This window comes from Pungitius pungitius, chromosome 1 (genome assembly GCF_949316345.1).
Source record: "Pungitius pungitius chromosome 1, fPunPun2.1, whole genome shotgun sequence".
NCBI lineage: Eukaryota > Metazoa > Chordata > Actinopteri > Perciformes > Gasterosteidae > Pungitius > Pungitius pungitius.
Window position 1 is genome coordinate 11960347 of NC_084900.1, and position 11412 is coordinate 11971758.

The 11412-nt window shown below is 41.9% G+C and overlaps 2 protein-coding genes across 2 annotated transcripts; one reads left to right on the forward strand and one right to left on the reverse strand.

Moving 5' to 3' along the window:
• The first annotated feature begins 352 nt into the window (after positions 1-352).
• On the forward strand, positions 353-3655 carry ing2 (inhibitor of growth family, member 2). Its single transcript, XM_037480507.2, has 2 exons — positions 353-877; positions 2071-3655. Exons 1-2 carry the CDS (start codon positions 733-735, stop codon positions 2775-2777), a joined length of 852 nt encoding a protein of 283 aa, XP_037336404.1. The 5' UTR covers positions 353-732; the 3' UTR covers positions 2778-3655.
• A 1710-nt stretch (positions 3656-5365) lies between these two features.
• rwdd (RWD domain containing 4) lies at positions 5366-8737 on the reverse strand. Its single transcript, XM_062561850.1, has 7 exons — positions 8547-8737; positions 7886-7966; positions 7594-7703; positions 7107-7257; positions 6830-6932; positions 6026-6193; positions 5366-5938 (listed from the first exon to the last, which is right to left on the reverse strand). The coding sequence occupies exons 1-6, from the start codon at positions 8568-8570 to the stop codon at positions 6117-6119; spliced, it is 546 nt and encodes a 181-aa protein (XP_062417834.1). The 5' UTR covers positions 8571-8737; the 3' UTR covers positions 5366-5938; positions 6026-6116.
• Positions 8738-11412: the final 2675 nt, after the last annotated feature.

Here is an 11412-nt window from a genome sequence, read left to right on the forward strand (position 1 = left end):
CAATGTACAGTGGATGTTTTTGATGAAAGTCACAATATCTCAGCGTCAGCTAGTTCATATTCTTTATTTGAATGTATCTCCTAAATCCTCTTCGTTTTGGAAACTAAATAATGTATAGCTGTAGCATGTATTGTTCTGATATGTTTAAATTACGGCCCAGTTTGTGTAAAAAGAAAAATAGCAGCAACACCACCAAAGATTCAGAAAAGTCATTAAAGAAGATTGATTGGAAAACTACTGTTAAAATTGTCAGTACATAAATAACATCTAAACATTGCAGTAAAACCAGTTCGGTTGTATTCTGACAAGCTCAAAACAAACATGATAATAAATAAGTTAATAAAAACACGCCGATCTGCCCTAATGTTATAAAATAAATTAGGTCACAGTCTAACTACAGCAACTCTGTGTATTCAGTTTCCTCTTTGTTTATGTAATGTAATGTAATGTTTAATTTCCCGGGAAAGCTGTTATGATAATGAGGACGCTCTCTGCCAATCCAGACACTGCAATCCCAATTGGGCCCGCCTTCGATGACGACGAATAAGAGGAAACTGTACAATACCAAAAAAGGAAAATACTCCCGCATGCGCAGTGGCTTGAGTTTTGTTTGAAGTGAACTGCTGCCTGGGACTGCCATACAAGCTGCAAAGTCGCCAAGCAATAGACTCACTGTATGTTTTTTCCCATTTCCCCCATATTCGTTTCGTGGCTCTATGCATCGCGAAGACGATGTTAGGCCACCACTACCCAAATGCCGACAAGTCGCAACAACTGGTCAACTATGTGGAGGATTATCTGGAATGTGTGGAGTCCCTGCCTTTGGACATACAAAGAAATGTTTCCCTGCTTCGGGAAATTGATGCCAAGTATCAAGGTATTGTGTTTGCGTGTTTTTGTCATTCATTAGCACCGCGTGTGTACAATTCGCAAACATTAACCACAATCTAGCAAGGTGTGCTCGGGTGGTGGAGCGGGCGCGAGCCTTGTGTTCCCATTTTGCAAAAAAAAAAAAAAAAAAAAAAACCCGAGCGCCGCTTGTTCAAATATGTCACGTTACTTCGAGCAACATGAATGTGGCCGCCTGCACCGAGGACCATTACCACCGACGAGCTTAACGATGTTAAAATCGAAGAGTCCGCCAACTGTCAGCTGGCACAGCCCGGATACGCGCTGCAACGTTTTGTTTGCTACACCAAACCCAGTGAGGAAAAATAACGATATTCGTTATTTCCTTCTCTCAGCAAGCGTGCCACCGGCGTTATGCCGCGATGCCCGATCCGTGTCGAGCACTTGACGTTCAATGGCACATTCGGCATCGACATGAGGCTAAAACAAGCAATGAAAGATGATAAAATCGCAACTTTTTAAAAGGCACACACTGCTGCCCACCGCCGCGTTTCCGCGGGGGGAAAACGGCGACTGAACGAGGCGTTTATTTAAACACAACGCTTCATGAGGTTCGCCGAAGCCCAGACTTATGAGAAGAAGATGATAATACACGGTGTTCATTGAGGTGTGAATCGTTGCCGGAGGACCATGGTGAACATGCACTGCCGTGTTTTTTCAAATGGGGGGGGGGGGAAGAGAGTCCACATTTTGCTTTTATGTCGGCGAAGGGTCAGCGGCGGCAAACTATCACGACACGCGTCGACGGATAACGACTCGTAACCGACAGCACCGAGGACGCATTGCATTTGGACATTGCGAAGGGGGATTAAACGGCGTCTCCGCTGTGCTCCGTCGAGTGAGAGTCGTAAAGCCGGATCGCTGCTCTTCTGGGCAACCCCTATCCTCCGTTTACATACGTCATTTCCCGTAGGCGGGTCGGCTTTAAAGCGGCTGGCCTCGGTAACGTTGCATTACTGTCCTCTTCTGGTTACTATTCCTCAATAACCTTTATTAAAAGTCAGTTTCTTACCGGACTTTAACCTTTAATAAACCCCCTTTTGGTTCATTCAAAAAGAGCACAGAGAACATCATTCTGTCCAGGAACAAGAGGAGAGTTGCATATGTTATCATACATATTTTGTATTTGACTTATACACGTCTTTGCATTCTACTTTGCAGAGGTGCTGAATGAGGTAGATGAAGTGTTTGAGAAGTACAAGTGCGAGCAGGATGCGGCTCAGAGAAAGCGGCTGCAGGTCCAGTTACAAAGGGCGCTCATCGTCAGCCAGGAGCTGGGCGACGAGAAGATCCACGTGGTGACCCAGATGACGGAGCTTGTGGAGAACCGCTCGCGCCAGATGGACTCTCACTCCATCTGCCTCCAGGAGCCCAGCGAGGCTGAGCGGCTCCCAGCGGAGCGCCGCACCAGCGTCCCAGACTCCCCGGCTCCCGAGCGCACCTCGGCCCGCCGCCCGCGACGCCAGCGCAACAGCGAGAGCCGCGACTCCAGCCACCCGTCGGCCAACGGCTCGCTGGTGGACGACCCCATGGAGGAGCTGCCGCCCATTCCTCCTCCGCCGCGAGATAAGAAGTCCAAGTCTGCGAAGAAGAAAAAGCGCAAGGCCAAACAGGAGCGGGACGCCTCACCTGTCGACTTCGCCATCGACCCCAATGAGCCCACCTACTGCCTCTGCGAGCAGGTGTCGTACGGCGAGATGATCGGCTGCGACAACGACCAGTGCCCCATTGAGTGGTTCCACTTCTCCTGCGTGGGGCTGACCTACAAGCCCAAGGGCAAGTGGTACTGCCCTAAATGCAGAGGGGACAGCGAAAAGACCATGGACAAAAGCCTAGACAAAAACAGAAAAGACCGCAGGTCCAGGTAATGACGCGTCTTCGGTCGAAGGGTTGAGTCCATCAACCGTAGCAGATGACAGTACTCGTGATGTTGTAAGAGCACAATCGAACACCATTAGTAGCAGCGCTTATAATTGATCAAGGACTTGGAGGAAGTTGTCATTTGAACGTTTGCTGTTACATCCCCGATCGTTCCCTCTGGCTAAAATGTGCTGTAGTCTGTAGGGAGTCCAGCTGCAGAAGAAACCATCAGCCTGAAGCTGCCATCTTCCTCTAGTGTTTTGCTTTGTGCCACGTTTTCATTTTTTATTTGGATTTAATTGAAATCGATAAAATAACCCTTTGGTTATCCATTTCTTACAGGGTGATACTGCAGGTATGGCCAATTAACACCCCCCCCTCCCCCACCCCACACCCTTTTAACTTTCTTAATAGCACGCAATTAATTTGAAATCAGTGTCTCTATACATTAATGGCTTGTAGAGGATAACCTACAGATGTAATATGTTTACAAGAGATGATATTTAATTGAGGAAATGATTGTTGATGGGACACTGGAATACAATGTCATGTTTGTGGACTCCCATGTTTTCACTATCACTATTGTGTAAATGTCTTTTTATATTCATTAAAACAAAATATACTCATTCAGTTACCGTTCAGTTGTCGTTTCTCTGTCATTCTTTGTGCTTTCTTTCCTCACAGGTTTCTGGACCCATTAGTATTAGTCAAATGACTATCACTGTCATCGTAAAGACACATTACTGATTGGCTTCTTCCTTGGAGTCTTTGTGCTTTCCCTCCTTAAAGGTGTCTGTGAATGGGGGGTTCAATCATGCTGTGGCCCCGCTTAACATCCACTAATACTGTCCTTACTATTCATTTATGTGTTTGTGTTTCCAGGCTCAGTGATCACCTATCTAATCTTCCCTTCCTCTAACGTAAGATCCTTGAGATCTCAGTCGCAAATGAGTTGCGTGACTTTCTTAGTGATGGTTTGTGTGGGGATTTTAGTCATTCGAGTGCATTAGAGCATAGAAACAGCACTGGTGAAAGTTACAAATGATCTTGTACTTGTGTGCAACAAAGGACTCTCCTCTGGTTTCGACTTGTTGGTCCATTAATACTGCGTTTGACATAATTCATCATCGTGTCCTGTTACAGAAGCTTGAACATTTGATTGAAATTAAAGGCACTGCACTGAGCTTGTTTAAGTGGTATCAATCAGATCGATCTCAGTCTGTTTGTAAAGGGTGACATTTTGCTGAATGTCGGTCATGGGGGCTTTGTGCTGGCATTGCTCTGATATTCATCTTGGATTTGGTAGGGATGTGTGTTCTTGTCCCTGTAAAGCTTTCCTTGTGTTCCTATTTGTCCTGTTAGCTTTTTTTGTTTATATCTGTTTTGAGGAATAAATTGTCACCTTTCTATCATCTGGTTGCTGGCAAGTCTGAGTCTCGCACCACAAACCTGTAATAGTTTAAGTAGTGCCTGCCATTGTGTGCAGCAGTTGTGAAGGAGCAACTGTTCCGGCTAGTTTTCCTCATATTTATAAAGTGTTGCAAGGGCGGACTGAGGGAAAAAAAGTGGCCCGGGAGTTACTTTTCAGACCGGCCCACATCGCACCTCAGCGTGTGGTCAGTGACCTACTTGGAAATATAACCATACACTTTTGTACCGACAGCATTTTTGTATTAAATCTTTTTATGGATTCTAATTTTAAACATTTTCATAGATATGCTTTTAAATGATAATAAAATAGATTTGTTTAATATTTTCTCTGTTGTAAATGACTATAAAGTAATTGAGTGTATTCTGATCCCATTCTGCAAAACCAGCAAAATCAAACTTAAAAATGAATGAGAAACAAAGTACAGAGGTAATTCTTGTTGGCCCACAGTATAATATTAAATCATTATCCCTACTTTAACCAAACCTTCTGCGTTGTCTTCCATCTTTGTCGTCAAGGAGATCTTGGATATTGGTTCTTTTATTGCCAACAACACCTGATTAAAATAACCTGAGACTTTTCTCAACGTTAGTCATTTTTACCACACCACTGTGATTCAGCCACCTACACCTAACTATGAAAATAGATAAAGTGAGACTTAAGGGGATTTCTGTTCATGTTTTTAATGGTTGACTTAGCTTCGTTCGTAGCTTGATCTACTGTACCGTCTTTTCCTCTGCAATACAAAAGCTGTTCATTTTACTACTTTTTACATTTTTTAAATATGTATTAAATATATGTCTAAAACATGTCTATTCTATTCTTCTAAACCTTCTATACCATTGTACCTCAATTCTGTGCCTACCTGTTTCTCGTCACTTCTTAACTGATCGGATGAATAGCACATGGTTCCAGAGCTGTTTGTCTAAATGGACTTTACCTGAGAGGATAAAGTAAGTAGACGTGAGTTTGCTTTTATTCAGTCACAGGGGTTCTGATTTTCTCAACTGTTGATGTCCATCATTGCCAAGAGCTTTCAACACTGGAGCGCAGTTTGTAACTCTAAAAACAAAAGGGACGCCCACATACTAACCCGCTGCTGCTCCATGACTCACTCAGTCCGTTCTCCTCAATGTAAATTAAATGAACAGACAAACATTACACCAGTACGGTTTTGATTTGTATATTTATATGTATATATATCCATACGTATATAAATTACATTTTCCAACTAAAATTTGAATCAGGAAAGAAAACATTTGTTCAAAAACATTTTACCTGCCGTTAACAATTTCTCTGCACTTTGACACATCCGTTTAAACCACAATCCAACAGGTGCTTCAGTGGACATGGCTGACCGCGGGGCCTCATCTCAGACTGATGGATGAGTGAGAAGAATATCTGAGCGCTGTGTGAGCAACAAAAGCAGACAATGTGTTCCTCTGCACCTGGCTGCATCCCACAAACACATTAAGTGTGGCTGGAACTGTATGTGTGTGTGTGTGTGTGTGAGAAAGAGTCCTGAAGTCCACCTTGACACAGCCTGCTCTGCTTCTCAGGGGGACGGCAACCATGTTGAGTGTTACATGTTGCAGATGAAGGATGGGAAGGTCGTTTTGCAGGAGCAGCAGCATCAACAGGCTGCTCTGAGTTCAGTCTTCACTAAGCTTCCTTGTATGAAGCAGCACCAGACGGCTGCTCTCAGGCCTATTCGTCATCTTTTCCTCCCGTTCTGCTCAGCTGCAACAGGAAACCGGGAAAACAGTGAGACGTGGCATAGTGTGAGGGATGTTTAAAGATGGTTTTATTCAGATGTTTTTCACTTACATGCTGGAGGATCATTCCGCAGAGGTGACGAAGGCGAGAAAGACAAAATAATCAAAAAGGTTCACGATTAACATCACTGTAGGCTTAAAACTTAAAAGAGAAGGTAAAAGTCACCTACTTTGATAACATCAATCCAGTTCCAACCTCTTGGTAATTCGCCTTTGTTATCTGAAAGAAGAAGTCATGAGGACATGTCATCAATTGGCTAAAAACAACCATATTTCACAAACATCAAATGTATCGGGATGAATTTTCAGGAACTGCTGATTAAACGATGGACTGCACAACTTCACTTAAATGCAGGAGAATAAAAGTCTTGATTTAGGTTTACACTTGGGTTTTAGTTTTCTAGCTCAGGATGCTCAGCAAAGTAAAAAGTCAGAAGTACTGTAGGTTGTGATATGCTAGGGAGACAACGTATCACACTGTTGGAAATACAGAAGTCGGTCCACTCTGATAGTATTGACACCAGCAGCAAGAATAAACCATGTTATGTTAACAATGGATGTTACCACATATACCTCCTTTAATGACTGAGGTTTGGCAAACTGTTGAGTGCTTTTCCTTCTTCAAAAACAATTGCAGAGCTGAATTTTTAAAGCATTTTACATCCAGCATTATTATATCCACAATTCCTGGCTAACATAAAAGGACATCAGCGCTGTTAAAAGACTCTGTAAAAGGAAAACAGTGCTGTAAAGTACAAAAACGCTGCATCGATGGGGTGATTTATACTCTTTAGTAAGAATGTTTTAATACAAAAAGAAACCCACTTCTGTACTGAGGAAAAACTTGCCGATGTACCTGTTTTGCTGATGATCTTCCTCTTCTGAGATTTAGTCAGCTGCTCTTTCTTCTCCCTCTTCTTAGCTGTTGAGGTGGCAGACGTCGCGTCGCTGCTGGATGTCTGCAAACACAGCAAGTTTTTTTTGTCTGAGGACTGGCTTTTTCTTCAACAATTATTCAATTATCTGGCACCAACCGCCATGTCCAATTCCTTGTATGTCTAAAATTCTTTGTTGTTTATTTCTCGATTAAAACGGTACCGCTGTATTTGTTCAGAGGGATGAACCATACGAACCACAGCGGTGACTACAGGCTTGTGGTTCTCCATGAGGGACTCCTGGTTCTCCTTGGCCCACTCAAACAGTGTATACATCATGGCGGTGCCCAGGTTGGCCTCCACTTGCTCCTCAAGCTTTGACAGGATCAGCTGCTTTGTCTCTGCGGAGCTGTGAAATTTTAAAACTTATTTATTTCATATTCAGAAATGGATGTAGAGAAACTGGGATAAAAATAAAACCTTGTTTCTATTTGGTGCCAACATTCTCTAATAGGATGGGGGTTTCTGTTGTATGGCTTGGCATTTCTTAGATTGTGGTTATAGCACTGACAAAATTCATTATAATCATTTGAACAATGAAAAGAAAAAGAACCTTCCAACAACAGAAACACTTTGGTTTATCCAGATTTTAATGTCAGCCTCTAATCTGCCATCAGATTTTCCAAATGTAAACCAAGGCTTACTAATATAATATTAATAATAAAGCTCTTTGCTCGCAACTTACATTCTGTTGTTGAAAAAGGAATCCAGCGAGATTTGCGGGGCCGTCTCAGGGTACATCTCAGGCCACGTGAGGTCCAGGATGAACGCCTTTTTGTCTTCAAGCTCTCCTATCTGTGAGATAACATTAGTATAGAAGGTTAAAAAAAGGTACTGCTACACAGTAAATGTCAGTTTTAGTTTACTTTATTGATTCAATTTACTGCTGTAGTCACAGGTTATGGTCTTTTTTTAAGAGCAGGCTTGGATAATACAGGGGGACATCACAAGGGAAGGTACAGGTGGACAGTACTCACCCTAAACTGAAAGGAAACTGAACTGGTCTCCTTGAAACACTCATCCCCCTCATAGATGGAGCGAAGAGCCTCCAGCTCCATCTGTGTGTGAAGACTACTGTAAATGACATCTAACACGGGTATGCAGACCTTTCACGAGACAATGACCACGTGGTATTCAAATCGGTGAACGTGTGAAACTCAAGACATTAACTGACTCTCGGTAAATTCAACCGTTCACGTGCTGAATCCATCTTTAACTTAGGTTATTGGTGTTCTGTTACGATGCCAAACAGACGAGATCGAGCAGCGACATCTAATAGGTTTAATTAACAGAGAACAGTTACACCGGATGGATTCAAGAACATTATGTTTCCAAAAACGTGTGTGGCACGTATTTAACGTGGTATAGTTTTGAATGGAGTTTGGTTTAGCATTTACTCCCGTCATGAGCGACGCCGCTTAATGGGAAAGTGATGGGACTCTCCAAGCGGAGCTCTTTCACTTCCAATAAAACGTTGACTTGTTTGGCTGTGTAACGACAATAATGCCAACTAAACTGATCCGCCTGGACTGACGCTATTATGCTAGCAGTCATGCTAGTACCTAACGCGAGTAACGTTAGTTAGCGGTTAGCCGCTAATAGCAGCTAGCGTACTACTGCACCATCACTCATTCATACCTCTTGATCCTCGTTAGCTGTCATGATGTTGCTTCCGCTGTTGTATAATATACTCTCTGTGTAAAGGTTTTACAAGTCCCAGAGTCAACAACCCATTTTTCTTAATCAAAGTCTGGCGATAATGTCCCAACTTCCCGAGTAGTTGGAGGTAGTGCCACCATTTTAAACGCATGCGCAGTAAGGCTCGACGTGAACTTTGAACCTTCTCATCAGCGGATGCTTCTAGTATCGTGTTATTATAATAATAATTTATTATAGTAAATCTACTATTTCACATGAGTGTTGTAAACTGTACTTAAATGTGAATAACACATTTATAACCGTGATCTGTTTGTAACATAATCCCTGGTATTAACAATGAATGTGAGTTAAGGGTCTTATAGTTTCTTGGAAATGATTTATATTATAAATTAATATAATTATAATTAATATTATTATAAATAACATGTTGTTGAGTGAAGTAATCAAATAAAGACTTCTGAAAAATAACATGATATGTAACTATTGTAACACTTCCCCATGAGAGATTATTTAGGCATCCCACAATGCAACAATTAAATTTATGACGAGTCTTTGTTTGATATTTTGTGCTGGATTAGTCAAACAACTGTGGGAGATTTAGCCTGTGAATGGGGTAGTTTTCTTTTTAGTTCATTCTAATGTGTTCTGCATGGACGTGTGTCATTTGTTAAGAAAACGTCTTTCTTAACCTCCCTCTTGTTTGTGTTGGCAGCAACCCGTTTTAGGTTTTAATTGCATCATGGCCTTTTACTTTGTGAGGAATTTCAAATAAAATATGAAAAAAAGAAAATGATTTTGTTGAAATCATGACCTTTGTGTCGTTATGCTTGGTTTTGATGTGGCTATAAATATTAGAGCCAAAACTAAAAATCATAAGTGTCAGCCAACACATTGACAGCCAGCTCCAGTCCCAATCAGTTTTACGGAATTCCCAAAAAATTGTCTAACATAAAAACCATAATGAAAAAAAGTTGGGGACCCCTGGTCTAGTATACCTGCACAAAGAAAAACAAACAAAAATGACAAAGGGAGGTCCATTCAGTATAAAGTTGGGTACACAAGCTGACAAAGAAAAGGCCCAAAGGCCCACACCAAAAATATTAAAATCAATGGCTGCAAAAAGCTTCAAAAAGATTAGATTTTATCTCGATGAAGGAGGGAAATTCTGTGGGTAAAAAAAGATATAGACTGGCTTTTAAAAAGGTTAAAAAACACTTTTGCTAAGAGTAATTTCAATTTTACACAACTGTTAGATGTTAATTCGATTTTTAACTCTTTGGTTATATCCTTGGAATGAAGATTTTGGGACGTACATGTTTTACGTACTGCTATATCAACTAGGAAGACAAAGACAATACAACTTAATCTCTAGCAAACGCTTTCTAAGTAGGATTTCCAATTAGATGGAAAAGTAGACCAGGAGGATTTGGAGGACTGCGTGATGTGATCTCTGGTGCAGACGTGCAGCTGAGTTCTGAATGCATCTTAATATTTTGCACTTTGGGCAGTGAGGGGAGTGAATACAGAGTAGGTTTTATTGTTTGGCTGATTTGTACTTTAATATGCTTGACCACTTTATAGTGTCTTAGCAGGATTCCAATTACAAGAGACAGTTGATGCAATATTCATTTAAAGTGACAGAAATTCTCATTAGAGCCACAGCGTAAAAGGGAATGAGCCTGGATGCACTAAACCAAACTGACACAGATGGATGCCAGCAGTGTGGGGAAGGCTGCTAAAAATGCCAAGTGGGGTTTAAATTGTGATTATGTTGATCCTCTGAGTTATTCCCTGCAGGTGAAGAAGGCGGCCGTGGTGGAGGAGGAGGATCAAGAGAGATCAAGAGAGACGACCTCACTGAGACACTTCTGGCCTTCAGTGTTGGTGAATTCAGTTATTTCACTCTAGTGATAAGAGCAAGGTTTGCTTGATCAAATAAGCCAGTGAATCGCAATTGAACTGCTTTCCAAATCATTGTAAGTTAAAAGACCATAATCACATCTATCCATTCTCTTATTGTCAGAAAATCCCAACAGCAATGTGCTAGTCCATCACTCAATCCATTCTCACTTCATGTACCCTAATAATATTCAGAATATGATAGCTACCATATTGGTAGTCCTGTGTGTGTGGCAGCTGGGTAGCGATGTTAACTTCACGTCATGCTTGCTGTGCGCCAACATGGCGTTAGCATGTAGCTAACTAGCTAGCCACACCTGGTGTGGAAGTCTATACAGAAGCGTCATATGTGCGGCTTCCCTCTCACGCCGATCCGTTGTCTGATTGTGAGGTCAAGCTGATCTGGGACAAGCTGTTTTACCTCTAGTTTCTCCGGTAAAGTTCTTCTCTCGTACTGAGTTCGGGTCGGGTCTTCTTGGAAGGACACTGCCGGTGGTCGCTCTTGTTTAATTGTTAAACGGCGCGTCAGAGACTGACGAGACCGCAGCGTAGGGCAAGCCCAAATGTCAATGTATTTTAGGACAATGTCACTCATTAACTTTATCAATGATTGGCTAACTGCTTCTAGACCCGCTGCTTTTGGGACCCCGAGCCCAGCCGAGACATGGAGACGAGAGGACATGCAGAAAATGCATATATTTTGTGCAGAGATCTTAATATTACCTGGTATTTAATCCAGGTTTCAAAAACACAAATATTGACTATTTGTAAAATGTATTTAAACAACAAAAAATTAAAATCTATATATTATTTTCTATGGCCGCCACTGGTTGGACTGCATTGTGTTGGATATTCATTTAATTGAAGGGAAGGACGGTACATCTGCATGTTGCGGGTGCACATGCACATATACTCATGTACAGACTTCATGGGGTGGAACCTTTCA